Source organism: Aquarana catesbeiana, linkage group LG13, assembly GCF_042186555.1.
Source record: "Aquarana catesbeiana isolate 2022-GZ linkage group LG13, ASM4218655v1, whole genome shotgun sequence".
Lineage (NCBI taxonomy): Eukaryota > Metazoa > Chordata > Amphibia > Anura > Ranidae > Aquarana > Aquarana catesbeiana.
Window position 1 is genome coordinate 126,985,184 of NC_133336.1, and position 16,384 is coordinate 127,001,567.

The 16,384-nt window shown below is 42.2% G+C and overlaps 1 protein-coding gene across 1 annotated transcript in view; it reads left to right on the top strand.

Annotated features, from left to right (window-relative positions):
• The window catches only part of KNSTRN (kinetochore localized astrin (SPAG5) binding protein), a 114,589-nt gene extending 99,046 nt beyond the window's left edge, over positions 1 to 15,543 (top strand). The window contains exons 8-9 of the mRNA XM_073610417.1: positions 8,511 to 8,585; positions 15,094 to 15,543. Of these exons, the coding sequence (XP_073466518.1) occupies positions 8,511 to 8,585; positions 15,094 to 15,225 (207 nt within the window). The 3' untranslated portion in view covers positions 15,226 to 15,543. The remainder of the gene's footprint in view (positions 1 to 8,510; positions 8,586 to 15,093) is intronic.
• Positions 15,544 to 16,384: the final 841 nt, after the last annotated feature.

Below are 16,384 nucleotides of genomic sequence, written 5' to 3' on the forward strand. Positions count from 1 at the left end.
GATAAAAAATTTGTTTGGGTACAGTGTTGCATGACCGCGCAATTGTCATTCAAATTGTAACAGCGCTGAAAGCTGAAAATTGGCGGGAAGGTGTCTAAGTGCCTGGTATTGAATTGGTTAAAGGAATATTTCACTTTTTTTCACTTTAAGAATCATTAAAATCACTGCTCCCAAAAAAAGGCCATTTTTAAAACTTTTTTTGCATTGATACAGGTCCCCAAACCCTTTTTAGGACAATACCATGCATATTAGCCTTTTTAAAATTAGCACTTTTGATTTCGAATGTTCGAGTCCCATAGACTTTAATGGGGTTCTAAAGTTTGCGCGAACTTTCGGTCCGTTCGCAGGGTCTGGTGTGAACCGAACCGGGGGGGGGGGGGGTGTTCAGCTCATCCCTAGTCAGCAGCTGTTCTGTTTTTGTTTATTTGGGTTTAGCTCAGTATTTTCACCCTTTTTTTTTCCATAAAACATTTTGTCTTTAAGTGAAAATAATAAAATTAATTTTGTTTAGATTTTGTCTTTAAAGTGGAACTTTATAAAACCAGGCCCCCAGTACCATAATTAGCACGTATGCATATGTAGCACCCCTAGATAGGTGCTAGGATTAGTTTGTTTTAGTGCTGGCTCACTGTATTCAGTGTGGCTGTAATTATTGTGTTAGGTAGTTTAGTTACATAGTTAGTAAGGTTGAATAAAGACACCAGTCCATCCAGTTCAACCTGAGTGAGTGTGGGTGCGTGTCTACAATCATCCCTATTTTTTTTATTTTTTTTATTTAAGGTACCCATATAGCGCCGCCAATTCACGCAGCACTCCGCACATACATCTGTCCCTACCCTCAAGGAGCCCACAATCCAAGGTCCCCAACTCACATTCATATAATAGGGCCAATTTTGAACAGAAGCCAATTAACCTACCAGCATGTCTTTGGAGTGTGGGAGGAAACCCACGCAGGCACAGGGAGAACATGCAAACTCCAGGCAGGGAGTGTCGTGGTTGGGATTCGAACAAGCAACCCTTTTTACTGCTAGGCGAGAGTGCTAACCACTACACCACTGTGCTGCCCAGTTGTTCTCACTGTAGCCAGTGCAGCAAATTAATTAGGTCAGTTCAGTGTTCTCAGCTGCTGCTAGTGATGGCTCAATCTTCATTTCAGAGTGAAGCATTTTCTGGAACATAGGTGTGGAGCTGTGCAGATGACAGTATGAATATTTATGCAGCCCTGGCGAATCCCAGGGAGCAGGGCCCTGAAGACTGCTGGGAGTCTGTATAAATTCTCTGAGGCACTGGGCTTCTGGGTCTTTTCCTGCAGAGGATCCTTCTAGCCCGGAGAACTGCTGCCCCCCCCAGGTCAACGCTGCCATGTGCTTATTGTATGTGAGGCCTTGAGTGGGTTTCCTGAGGGCTTGAATGCTGAAGCTACAGAGAGCTGACTGAGGGTCTGTCTGTTGAAGAATTAGTCTGGTATCACTGCAGAAAGGTGTGACTTGGAAGTTGGAAGGAGGCAACAAACTGTCCCTGGACATTCTGTGCAAACAGACTCTGTGAGAGTTCTTAGATGTTTGGGCTGATGGCACCCCTTGTGTGCTAGAAAGTCAGCTGTGTGTTTGCCTAAAGGGGACATCTGCTGGTGTCCTAAAAAGCTTAGCCTATCTAGTTCTCTGCAAAGGCAATCTGCTCTTAGTGCCCTAAAGGAAGAAGTGTGTGTGTGTGTGTGTGCGCTGTTAACTGCTTTTATTGCAAAGCCAAGTCCACAGTTTGCTGTATACAAGGACTTTTGATTCAGCTTTACAGAAGCGAGTCTGCTGTCAACCTGTACATAGTTTGTTTTTGGAGTATCCCACCCAATTCCCTCAACCCTATCCAAGTTCTCCAAAAATAAAAACACCCCAAGACTGGTTATTGAGGAAAAGTGTGGCTGAGATCATGTGCCTGGCTGAGCTGCAATCCACTGAGGGAAAAACCTTGGCAAATTTCCTGTGGCTCCAATGGGAGTAAGTGCTACACATGGCATATTTGCACATTCTGGCAGACTTGCCGGACACTGTGTGGTTTTGTTCAGCAGTACAGCATCTGTGTTCTCCCTCGTTACTCCTACGGTACCACTGACTTCTTTTAGTCCTTTTCCTTGCCTGAACTTTCCACCATCTTGATTGGCCATCCAGGCATGATGCAACTCTGATGCATGCAGGCCCTTGTACAAGTACTAGCAGACGGGGAATAAGCATTTATGTCCAGAAGTAAACAGATTTTTATTTCTGCCATAAAAACTTCATGCTAGCATTAAACAAAAGTGCTTTAGAGTGCTTTTAAAATGATAAATACTATGCTTTTTAAAAGGTTTAAACTAGAGGTCGACCGATATGGGTTTTTCTCTGGCCGATGCCGATATTTAGAAATCGTGGTGGCCGATATAAGATGCCGATTTTTTTTTGGGCCGATATATTAGGCCGATTTCGTTTTTTTTTTTTCTTTTTTTTTTCCCTTCATCTCATAAAATCTAACAGTTAGACCCCTTTCACACTGGGGCGTTTTTCAGGCGCTTTTGGGCTAAAAATAGCGCCTGTAAAGTGCCTGTAAAACGGCTCCCCTGCAGTCTCAGTGTGAAAGCCCGAGTGCTTTCACACTGAGGCGATGCGCTGGCAGGATGTTTAAAAAAAGTCCTGCAAGCGGCATCTTTGGAGCGTTGTATACCGCTCCTCCACCACTCCTGCCCATTGAAATGAATGCGCACTGCTGCCGAAGCGCCTGCAAAGCGTTTCGGCAACAGCGCTTCAGGGGCGCATTTAACCCCTTCCTCAGCCGCTAGCTGGGTTATAAGCGCCCCGCTAGCAGCCGAATAGCGCCACTAAAATGACGGTAAAGCGCCGCTAAAACTAACAGCGTTTTACCTTCAACGCATGCCCGCTCCAATGTGTAAGTAGCCTTAAGTAATACAGAAATTTTTTTACATTTAAACATTTATTAAACAAAACAAACCTCCAATCAGTTCACTTGTATGTATAATTTAGATTTTAAAAAAAAATAACGATATCTTTAATATTAAATACACAAAAACAGGTAATCAAAACTTTTGGACGAAAAAAAATGGGCTAACTTTACTGCTTGCTTTTTTTTTTTTTTTTTTTTTATTTCATTAGTGTATTTTTTTTAAAAAAATTGCGTTTGAAAGACCGCTGCGAAAATACCGTGTGACATAAAATATTGCAACAACCGCTATTTTATTCCCTAGGGTCTCTGCTAAAAAAAATATATATATATATATATATATATATACACTACCGTTCAAAAGTTTGGGGTCACATTGAAATGTCCTTATTTTTGAAGGAAAAGCACTGTACTTTTAAATGAAGCTAACTTTAAACTAGTCCTAACTTTAAACAAATATACTCTATACATTGCTAATGTGGTAAATGACTATTCTAACTGCAAATGTCTAGTTTTTGGTGCAATATCTACATAGGTGTATAGAGGCCCATTTCCAGCAACTATCACTCCAGTGTTCTAATGGTACAATGTGTTTGCTCATTGGCTCAGAAGGCTAATTGATGATTAGCAAACCCTTGTGCAATCATGTTCACACATCTAAAAACAGTCTAGCTCCTTCCAGAAGCTACAAAACTGACCTTCCTGTGAGCAGATTGAGTTTCTGGAGCATCATATTTGTGGGGTCAATTAAACGCTCAAAATGGCCAGAAAAAGAGAACTTTCATCTGAAACTCGACAGTCTATTCTTGTTCTTAGAAATGAAGGCTATTCCATGCGAGAAATTGCAAAGAAATTGAAGATTTCCTACAACGGTGTGTACTACTCCCTTCAGAGGACAGCACAAACAGGCTCTAACCAGAGTAGAAAAAGAAGTGGGAGGCCGCGTTGCACAACTAAGCAAGAAGATAAGCACATTAGAGTCTCTAGTTTGAGAAACAGACGCCTCACAGGTCCCCAACTGGCATCTTCATTAAATAGTACCCGCAAAACACCAGTGTCAACATCTACAGTGAAGAGGCGGCTGCGGGATTTTGGGCTTCAGGGCAGAGTGGCAAAGAAAAAGCCATATCTGAGACTGGCCAATAAAAGAAAAAGATTAAGATGGGCAAAAGAACACAGACATTGGACAGAGGAAGACTGGAAAAAAGTGTTGTGGACGGATGCCAAAGATGTGCAATGCTGTAATTGCTGCAAAAGGAGGATTCTTTGATGAAAGCAAAGTGTGATGTAAAAACAATGTTGTTTCAAATACAAATCATTATTTCTAACCTTGTCAATGTCTTGACTCTATTTTCTATTCATTTCACAACGTATGGTGGTGAATAAGTGTGACTTTTCATGGAAAACACAAAATTGTTTGGGTGACCCCAAACTTTTGAACGGTAGTGTATATATATAATGTTTGGGGGTTCTAAGTGATTTTCTAGCAGAAAATACAGGATTTTTACTTGTAAGCAACAAATGTCAGAAAAGATTTAGTCTTTAAATGGTTAAACTGAGAACTTCTACACACTAGTTCAGCTCATTGAAAAAAGAACCTGAAAAGATACAATGTATCTTCTTATCAGACTTGGCAGGCTGCCCAGGGAGAAGAGAATCCTCTCCACAGATAACTTTCAGGAAACTTGCATTGACTTCTATTACAGAAGTCATTTGCAAGTCCCGCTGAAGTTATAATTGGCTTTTTTTTATCCGCACAATCGGCTGATGCCGATTAAGTAAAAAAAGCCAAATTTCGGCCGATATATCGGTCGACCTCTAGTTTAAACAGAGGAGATAACATTTCATTAAGGCAAGATTCATTCAATTTTCCCTTTTACTTTATTTGCCTTTGCACAGTCTCGACAAATAACAGAAGATATGATTGGGTGTTTTGTCATGTGTTTTTTTCAGAATAGCTTTTTATTTAAAATACACTTTTTACATTTCAAACATTGATGATAGTGGGGCTGATTTACTAAAGCAGACCCTGTTCGCTTACAAAGTGATATTGGTTATCTCATATACAACGCTTAACATGTGCAACATTCTTTAACCAATAAATGTCATACAACACTAAACATATTAAAGTGACCATCCCTAAATGGTGTCCATGCAAAATATTTCAAAAAAGTGCTCATTGCCGTGCAAAAATTCCTCAATAAATATTATGCCATTTGTTCTATTGCTTCCTGTGCTTATCAGTGAATAGCATCCCCGATCCTCCACGCCAGAGAACTCACCAGATTACCATGGGCATCTTTTTTGATCTGGTAGGTAATTAAGCGCTTATTTTTATCCAGGGGGTTACACCTTTCAGGGCCACTCCCAAACCAGGACCTTCTGCATTCTTTTTACCAATGCGTCTCTATACACATAAGTTTAAATAGAGAGAACAAGAAAAGCCTCTATAGTGGCAAGATAGAAAAAAAAGAAACCTCTTTACAAGGGGGTACTGTGGATGCAGATATGACAGGAGGGTGCCACGTCTGCAGTAATGGACAAAAATGCCACCTGTGAAAAATATATACTAAAATATATACTCGCGCTAATGGTGAAAAAACAGTGAAACAAAAAGCAAAAGCAGCTGCCACACAAAGTGCTAATCACTAGAAAAATGTAAAAATATATATATATAAATATGGCGCTCACAAATAAGAATATACGTGCAAGGATGTAAATATAACTAGGTGTAAATTATGATAAACAAAACGAAGTCCAAATGAAGTGACCAAAAGTGTTTAAATCCCGGTGAAGAGGAACCACAAATGCTGCAAAGCTTTTCAGGTGCAGAAAACCACAAATGCTCCAAAGCTTTTCAGGTGCAAATCAACACTCCCTTATGTGTCCCCACTCACCAGATCCTGTTGACCCCCAGCTTTGCAGTCTGGGGGTCGCTTCAGGCTTAGTGATGGTATCCAAAGGTGTTCAGGAGTGGTGAGATACACGTCAGATCAAGAGGATTCTTAATGAAGGTTCTCAGCACCAGGCACCCAAAAAGATAAGAAAATGGAACTGATAGTGAAAGGATTTATTCCACAAGAGAATGGGTACTTACAATATTTCAGGTTAAAACAGGCATGTAAAATGGGGTTGTGGATGTGTCAGGACGCCGCTTGTGGCATGCGTTCCACAGACCAGAAAATGCGTTCCACGGAGCCGGAAATGAAGTCAGTGCCGCCGGAAATGCGTCAATGTGTTTTGCCCTCCCACAGACCTTTTTGATGCCCTGTGGGAGGGCGAAACACGTTGACGCATTTCCGGCGGCACTGACGTAATTTCCTGGTCTGTGGAACGCACACCGCTAACGGCGTCCTGACATATCCACAACCCCATTTTCCATGCCTGTTTTAACCTGAAATTTTGTAAGTACCCATTCTCTTGTGGAATAAATCCTTTTAAACAGTACTTTCACTATCCGTTCCATTTTCTTATCTTTTTGGGTGCCTGGTGCTGAGAACCTTCATTAAGAATCCTTTTGATCTGACGTGTATATCACCACTCCTGAACACCTTTTGGATACCATCACTAAGCCTGAAGTGACCTCCAGACTGCAAAGCTGGTGGTCAACGGGATCTGGTGAGTGGGGACACATAAAGGGGTGTTGATTTGCACCTGAAAAGCTTTGGAGCGTTTGTGGTTTTCTGCACCTGAAAAGCTTTTCAGCATTTGTGGTTCCTCTTCACCGTGGATTTAAACATGTTTGGTCACTTCATTTGGACTTTGTTTTGTTTATCATAATTTACACCTATTTATATTTACATCCTTGCACGTATATTCTTATTTGTGAGTGCCATTTTTATATATATTTTTAAAAATGCCACCTGAATGGATGGAGGATGTTGAGGTTCCTGTGTACTCCCTGAATCAGTTTCACTTCGCTTGCTGGAACTTGTGGCCATCCTAGTACGGCCTACAGGAGTTGAGGCTACTTTTTAAGCAAATTGGGGCTCCTCTGTTTACCCTGTAGGGTATTTATTTACTCCCAGGTTCTGTTCCAGCTACATATCTATTCCAGTTAGATTACTCCTTTGTTTACTGCTATGGACCTCTGTATTTGAATCACAGCTGACATACTCCTTAGCCTGTGGCTCACACTACCAGGATACCCCTTGGCATTTGATTATCTACTATATATTATCTACTCCTCTGACAGATCGACAATCTAATCGCTAACACAATGACCATGTATGGATACCACTAGGTATATTGCATAGACCGATCCCTCCAATTGCAACCAATTCCTACAGTTTACCAGTTCATATGAATAAAAGAATTGTAATCTCCCATAATGAACCAATATATGTGCAGATAATTAATCACTTGCAAAGAACAATTCATAATACTAAAATATTCAGAATAATAAAAAAACAAATGTCATACCCTGAACTCCAAAGTATTTCCTTAGTACCCTTATTCTAAATGGCTAGTAATTCGTAATAAACAATATCAATATTCAATCCAAATGGTGTTAATGTGTCCGAAGTATAAATTAGATTTTTTTTTTTTCTGTGATACCTGTTTTCTTCTATCTTGCCCTCTCCAATGACCTTGCAGTTTTATCAATTCCATAAAATATCAATTCTCTAGCATCTTTTTGTTATGCTGTTCCTTAAAATGTTTGTCGCATCCCCTTTTTATATTGTTAATATGCATTCCATGGGTACTACAACAGGAAATAACCAATTTAATCTCATATCACCTGTTGGTACGTTTGGATCAAAAGTACATTCTGCATTTTTAATCGCCCTGCATGCAATACATCTCTTGCATTGATGGAAGCCATTAGTAAAAATGTTGCCTGTTTTAGTGGGGGGGGATCAATGGCATTTTTAACCCCCATATTCCTCAGTGCCCTTGCCCTTCTGTAAATTTTCAGACATTTCTGCAAAGTTTTACCCAGTACCCTATCTTTCAGGCCTCGTTCACACCATGGTGCAGAGACGTCAGTTTTTCTGGACGCGTTCTGCAAGGGCTAAAAAAAAATACCCATTGGTTCTCTGTGTGCCCTGTTTTCTGCACAGCAACTGAAATCCTGATTTTTCATGCAAGTATTGTGTGAACGAGCCCTCAACCACCTCTTGCCTGTACTAACTTCTGTTTCTTATAGCCTTTCCTTACAAATTGCTCGATTAAGATGTTACTTTGCTCATTGGAATCACTATCCAGGGCACAATTTCTCTGCATTCTAACCATTTGCCCCTTGAGTATGATGTTCACCCATTTTGGGTGGCGGCACCTATAGGTGGGTAGGTAGCGATTTCTGTCCGTTTCTTTGAAATGCGTTTTTTTCACACAACAGTGTATTTGCATTTTTATTCCCTTAAATTTTTTTTTGCTTTCTCTTTGACAAGACGTTTCACAGATATTGCCCATATTATTCCCTTTCTTTGAGCTTTCATGGAAAAGCACCGGTGTAAATTATCTACATACCAAGGGATTCCTCAAATTTGGAAATATTTTTTGTAGTGGTTTTTGGCACTTAAAAAGGTGGACAATAATGTGTGTAAAATGGTAAACTTTTTTTTTTTTTTACCTTTCAGACTGCCACAGAAAATCTTTTAAAGGAACTTGAGCAATTTAGTTTGACGACCAAAGAACAGAAAGCACTTGTCCAGGTATATGTTTAACAGTAGATGCGAAGGAGTATCAAAATTCCAGGTGTAACTAGCTTGTTACAATATTTCCTATGAATTGGTCAATGCAGTGAACAGGTTGTGGAGAAAATCTCTGTATCACATACTTTAGTAGTCGAGATTCTTTGCTACAACTGGATGCAGAAAAAATGAAAATATGAAGATGTTTTCTTTCCAAAATGAAACTTGGACTTGGTAGGATGGAGGCAATGGAAGAGCCTAGATTATATTGTAGAATGCCTCTTGTGCATGATAATTTGAGGGAAGGATGTGCCGGCTTTTTTTAACCAGTTGCTGACCGTCACACGACGATGTACGTCGGCAAAATGGCACGGGCAGGCAAAAGGACTTACAGGTACGTCCTTGCCTTCCCGCGGGTGGGTGGTCCGAGCCCCCCCCCCCGGTGCCTGCGGCGGTCGGATTCTCTTCAGGGCCGATCAAAGGTGAGGGGGAGGCCACTCATTCGTGGCTCCCCCCTCGCGATCGCTCCTGGCGAATGAAATGCTTCCTCGGCTTCTGTATAGTAAACAGAAGCGGAGGAAGTGATGTCATTGCTCCTCGGCTCGGTATTTTCCGTTCCGGCGCCGAGGAGAGAAGACATCCAAGTGAGTGCACAAACACATACACACACAGACACACACCGTAGAACATGCCAGGCACACATTACACCCGCCTTCACCCCCTAATCACCCCGTCACACTGACACCAAGCAGTTTTTTTTCTGATTACTGCATTGGTGTCAGTTTGTGACAGTTAGTGTGGTAGGGCAGTTAGTGTTAGCCCCCTTTAGTTCTAGGGTACCCCCCTAACCCCCCCTAATAAAGTTTTAACCCCTTGATCACCCCCCATCGCCAGTGTCACTAAGCGATCATTTTTCTGATCGCTGTATTAGTGTCACTGGTGACGCTAGTTAGGGAGATAAATATTTAGGTTCGCCGTCAGTGTTTTATAGCGACAGGGACCCCCATATACTATCTAATAAATGTTTTAACCCCTTGATTGCCCCCTAGTTAACCCTTTCACCAGTGATCACCTTATAACTGTTATGGATGATGCTGGTTAGTTTATTTTTTATAGTGTCAGGGCACCCGCCGTTTATTACCGAATAAAGGTTTAGCCCCCTGATCGCCCGGATGTGATATAACTTAGGTTTTAGGGTCAGATAGCACCTGCGTTTTGCCCCTCTGCCCGGCCCAACCCACCCAAGTGCAGTATCGATCGATCAATCACTGTCACTTACAAAACACTAAACGCATAACTGCAGCGTTCGCAGAGTCAGGCCTGATCCCTGCGATCGCTAACAGTTTTTTTTGGTAGCGTTTTGGTGAACTGGCAAGCACCAGCGGCCTAGTACACCCCGATCGTAGTCAAACCAGCACTGCAGTAACACTTGGTGATGTGGCGAGTCCCATAAGTGCAGTTCAAGCTGGTGAGGTGGCAAGCACAAGTAGTGTCCCGCTGCCACCAAGAAGAAGACAAACACAGGCCCGTCGTGCCCATAGTGCCCTTCCTGCTGCATTCGCCAATTCTAATTGGGAACCCACCACTTCTGCAGCACCCGTACTTCCCCCATTCACATTCCCAACCAAATGCAGTCGGCTGCATGAGAGGCATTTTCTTTGTCCTCCCGAGTACCCCTACCCAACGAACCCCCCCCAAAAAAGATGTGTCTGCAGCAAGCGCGGATATAGGCGTGACACCCGCTATTATTGTCCCTCCTGTCCTGACAATCCTGGTCTTTGCATTGGTGAATGTTTTGAACGCTACCATACACTAGTTGTGTATTAGTGTAGCGTACAGCATTGCACAGTCTAGGCGCATTTTCACAGGGTCTCCCAAGATGCCATCGCATTGGAACCTGGAGTTACAGTTACAAAAGTTACAGTTACAAAAAAAAGTGTAAAAAAAACAAAAAAATATATAAAATTTAAAAAAATAGTTGTTTTATTGTTCTCTCTCTCTCTATCCTTGCTCTATTGTTCTGCTCTTTTTTTACTGTATTCTATTCTGCAATGTTTTATTGTTATGTTTTATCATGTTTGCTTTTCAGGTATGCATTTTTTTTATACTTTACCGTTTACTGTATTTTATTGTTAACTATAATTTTGTCTTCAGGTACGCCATTCAGCTGCAGCGTGGATTTATTTATCTTGACAGCAACAGCGTTTGCTCCCACGATATATAAAGCCGTGACTCCAGTGGAGGTGATATATGCCGAAGCATGGGGGCAGCAAGGGTGGAGGAGCGATTTGCTCCTACCTTTTGCGGGAGGATGCCCCCATGCTTTGGCATATATAAACGGTGCATATATGCCCATCATTCGAAGTGGGTGGATGAAGGGAGGTATTCTAATGGTGGGCATCCCCACCGATCAATCTCTTTTTTTCGTTTAGCCCACAGGCTGCATGAAAAAAAAAAAAGATTACAATATATGCCCAACAAGGACCAGCAACGTACTGGTATGTTGCTGGACTTTGAGTGGTTATACCAGAATGATGCCTGGTATCATCTTGGTATCATTCTTTTCAGCCAGCGGTCGGCTTTCATGTAAAAGCAATCCTAGTGGCTAATTAGCCGCTAGACTGCTTTTACAAGCATTGGGAGGGAATGCGCCCCCCCCCCCGTCTTCCATGTTTTTCTCTGGCTCTCCTGTCCCAACGGGGAACCTGAGAATGCAGCCGGTGATTCAGCCAGCTGACCATAGAGCTGATCAGAGACCAGAGTGGATCCAAACATCTCTATGGCCTAGGAAACCGGAGGCTACGAGCATTTCATGACTTAGATTTCGCCGGATGTAAACAGCGCCATTGGGAAAGCATTTTATCACACCGATCTTGGTGTGGTCAGATGCTTTGAGGGCAGAGGAGAGACCCCAATTTTTTCAAAAAAGAGTACCTGTCACTACCTATTGCTATCATAGGGGATAAATGTTGTGCATAAAATGCCAGGACCGTTCACCCCCCCCCCCCCCCCCCTCAAATCACCCCATTTTGGAAAGTAGACACCCCAAGCTATTTTCTGAGAGGCATGTCGAGTCCATGGAATATTTTATATTGTGACACAAGTTGCGGGAAAAAGACAAATTTTTTTTTTTTTTTGCACAAAGTTGTCACTAAATGATATATTGCTCAAACATGCCATGGGAATATGTGACATTACACCCCAAAATACATTCTGCTGCTTCTCCTGAGTAGGGGGATACCACATGTGAGAGACTTTTTGGGAGCCTAGCCGCGTGCGGGATCCCGAAAACCAAGCACCGCCTTCAGGCTTTCTAAGGGCGTAAATTTTTGATTTCACTCTTCACTGCCTATCACAGTTTTGGAGGCCATGGAATTTCCAGGTGGCACAACCCCCCCCTCACTTTTTGTCACAAAGTTTTGAAAATTGAAAAAAGAAAAAAAAAATGTTTTTTTTCTTGTCTTTCTTCATTTTCAAAAACAAATGAGAGCTGCAAAATACTCACCATGCCTCTCAGCAAATAGCTTGGGGTGTCTACTTTCCAAAAGGGGCCATTTGGGGGGGTTTGTGCCATCTGGGCATTCCATGGCCTCCAAAACTGTGATAGGCAGTGAAGAGTGAAATCAAAAATTTACGCCCTTAGAAATCCTGAAGGCGGTGATTGGTTTTCAGAGCCCCGTACGCGGCTAGGCTCCCAAAAAGTCCCACACATGTGGTATTCCCGTACTCGGAAGAAGCAGCTAAATGTATTTTGGGGTGCAATTCCACATATGCCCATGGCCTGTGTGAGCAATATATCATTTAGTGACAACTTTTTGTAATTTTTTTTTTTTTTTTCATTATTCAATCACTTGGGACAAAAAAATTAATATTCAATGGGCTCAACATGCCTCTCAGCAATTTCCTTGGGGTGTCTACTTTCCAAAATGGGGTCATTTGGGGGGGGGGGGGGTTGTACTGCCCTGCTATTTTAGCACCTCAAGAAATGACATAGGCAGTCATAAATTAAAGGCTGTGTAAATTCCAGAAAATGTACCCTAGTTTGTAGGCGCTATAACGTTTGCACAAACCAATAAATATACACTTATTGACATTTTTTTTACAAAAGACATGTGGCCGAATACATTTTGGCCTAAATGTATGACTAAAATTGAGTTTATTGGATTTTTTTATAACAAAAAATAGAAAATATCATTTTTCTTCAAAATTTTCGGTCTTTTTCCGTTTTTATAGCGCAAAAAATAAAAATGGCAGAGGTAATCAAATACCATCAAAAGAAAGCTCTATTTGTGGGAAGAAAATGACGCAAATTTCGTTTGGGTACAGCATTGCATGACCGCGCAATTAGCAGTTAAAGTGACGCAGTGCCAAATTGTAAAAAGTGCTCTGGTGAGGAAGGAGGTAAATCCTTCCGGGGCTGAAGTGGTTAAAGGCCATGTTCACCTTTTATCAAAAAAGAAAAAAAATGAATTAGGGGTGCACCGAATGGGTTTTTTGGTACCGAAAAGGAAAAATACACTAGCCTGACTGAAACTGACCGAAACCGAAAATGACTGTTTTAAAAACATTTTTATATAATACATTGCTAATAGTATTAGCAAAATTTCCATGCGGTGCACCTCTAGCAGATATGATACAGGAGATGGTCAGAGACTGCAGACGTGGTACAGGAGATGGTCAGAGACTGCAGACGTGGTAAAGGAGATCAATGCAGCCTCACCAGTGTCTATCAAATGCAGCCTGCCAGTGCCCAGCAGCCTACCAGTGCCCATCATTTGCAGCCAGCCTACCAGTGCCCATCATGCAGCCTGCCTGTGCCTCACCAGTGCCAAAGCAGCTTACCAGTGCCCAGCATGCAGCCTGCCTGTGCCTCACCAGTGCCCAGCAGCTTACCAGTGCCCATCATGCAGCCTGCCTTAGTATGTCAGACAGGATCAGGACAGGGCAGTGTTAGGAAGCCAAAGCCAAGAACAGTGCTCTATCTATGGAGGAAAGCTGTCAGCACAATGCCTTAAGGAGCGGCTTGTCAGTATGATCAGCGGGAGGAGCATTGTCAGTGTGCAGCGCCTCGGGGGTTAAGAGTGCAGGACTTGTTGTTTGACATGCTGTTAGAAACAGTGAGCCCGCTCGGTGAAGACGAGCGGGCTCACTGTTTCTAACAGCATGTCAAACAACAAGTCCTGCACTCTTAACCCCCGTGGCGCTGCACACTGATAATGCTCCTCCCGCTGATCATACCGACAAGCCGCTCCTTATCGACGTGTGCTGACAGCTTTCCTCCATAGAGCACTGTTCTTGGCTTTCTGCCTTTCAGCCGCCTCATCGAGGAAGGAGGGGAGAAGAGAGAGGAGAGGACTGGACGGGGGCGCTCCAGAACGACACCCCCGTACTGGGCGGCACCAAGGGCGGGGCCCAGGCCATGCGCCATTTTGGCAACCATTATTGGCAAGAATTCTCTTCGGCAAATTGCCGAAAAGGCCATTTTCGGCCGATATATCTTGGCGGCTGAAATTTCGGTGCATCCCTAAAATGAATAAATGCACATATTTTTTTAAAGGGGGAAAAAAATGCATATTTTTTCACAGGAGCATTGAAGCATTGCACCAGCAATCACTGGATCGCTGGTGCAATATCGGGTTCCTACAAACTTTTCCTGCAGCTCCCTGCCTGCACCTCTGTATGGGCTTTCAATTGGAGAGTTGGAGAAAGTGTCAATAGACTATGGGTGTGGTGATCGCCGCACTTGTATTCCATTGAGAACTACAAATTTGTCTGCCACGGTGGCAGACAGGACTTGCAGTTCACTTACAGATCTCTGGGAGTACCATAAATAGTCAAGATCAGTGGGGCAGGGTGGAGGTAAATTTTCTACAGCCCTTTCCACATAAATCTATCTGCAAGCAAGCCCGTTTACAACAAATATGAAATATTGACATTTTGCTCACTAAGAAACTGTACCCCTTTTGGCCTTAGCTGGGCAATTCAACCCCTTCCCAGTCCAAGCTATCATTGTCAATGACCCAAAGGTGAATTCTCCAACATGAAGTCAAATTCCCTATTGGACAGATGTTGCTGGAGCAGATGTCCCCATGTTGAAATGCCAACAGTAACCAGACATAACGTTTTCTTACGCTATCTAAAACATTGACTACAGCCACATTAAACAGCAATGTCTAATCAAATAGCTGAAGCATAATTCAGTAATCTAGTGCGTATAAAGCCACCCTATACTGCAATATTGGTCTTCAGTTCCTGTTCCAAATGGTGCACCATACGAAGTAATATTTTGGTCTTACTGTTCTTCTGCTTGTCAATAAGTCCTGGGAAGATTGACCAGTAAAGCCAGTAACTAACTGTAAGAAGAAACTTTGAGGGTTTTGTGAACACACATAATTGTCATTGTGGCTTGTTCTCCTCCTCCGCCTGTTTTTTCTTTTTTTTTTGTAACCTACATATGATACCAACAAACATTTATAATTTTTTAAGTACTTACTGTTTGCCTTACTCTTGAACTGAAATCTTTCGGCAGACTGTCAAGGCAAAGTGGGAGGAAGATGAAGAGCGCAGGAATCGGTTTCTAGAGGAACAGAAAGCTTTCCAAATTGAACTGGAGGAATTCAGATCCGCCCTTGATCAGACTGAGCAGGGTCTTGACTTGTGAAAAGACATGCCCAGCATATTCTTTCCACTTTGTATTCCAGGACATGTACAGCATTGCGTTTTCATTGGAATGGGGATATAAGTTCCCAGGATATGCACCTTTTTGGATTGTTTGAAGTCAACGTAAAGTAAACAACTGTTTAGACAGGCTGTTACTAATGTTTTATTTTTAATTCAGTTCTATGACTAATGGCACCCCTCCCTTCCCCCATATGAAGGTCAATAAAGCTTCAGTATTTATTATAAAATTATATGTGCTGTCTGTTATTGTCCTCTTGAACTATGAGTATTTTTGAAGTAAAGTAATACTAAATAGTGAGTTTAGGCTTGTGTTATTTTCCGATTTTTATATCTGTAAATTTAGTGCTGGGATTCTCTCTCTAACTCTTAGTGAAGTAGTCCTTTAAAAATAAACATCAGGAATGCAGCATACAATATATGCATAGCTGGCATACTTGCCTTTATCCCCGATCCCAAACTCTTCACGATGCTTCCCTGCTTGCCACTGCGTCTTTTCAATAAAAACATCTCAGCTGCATCCTCTTCCTAGCGCATACTTTTGCAGCGGCTCAATCATTTGGATTGTAGTTACACATTGTGGCTCCCAACCATCTATAGGAGTGCCGACCAGCCATAGAAAAGATGGAGGCTGCAGTGTGCAGTAGGCGCAGGACCTGGTTGTGATGTTTTTCTCCTAAAGGCTGTGTGGCACTGTGATTTTCCATTGTTCTCAGCTTCTGAATTTGTTGGTTGACCAATAACTGAAAAACCTTGTGAATTCTTGGCCTGGAACAATCACGCAGCAACTAAAGTCAGTGTTTGTTTAGGGGTCCTGCTGACTATTTCAGTGGCTCATAATTATTCAAACCATGGAATCAGGACAGCCAGGCAGCTGGCATTTTCAGAAGGAGAGGTCAGAAATGACAGCCTACATATTCTCACTACAGGTAGGGATGCACCAATGCTACTTTTTTGACACCGAGTACGAGTACCGATACTTGACATCATGTACTCGCCGATACCAATTACCGATACCTGATTTTGGTCATGTGACCATTTTTTAAATTTTTTTTTTTAAATAATGAAAAATTACACATTTTCACCATAATATGAGGAATTGAAAAGCAGTCAAAAGATTATGAAAGAAAACATGTTTATTT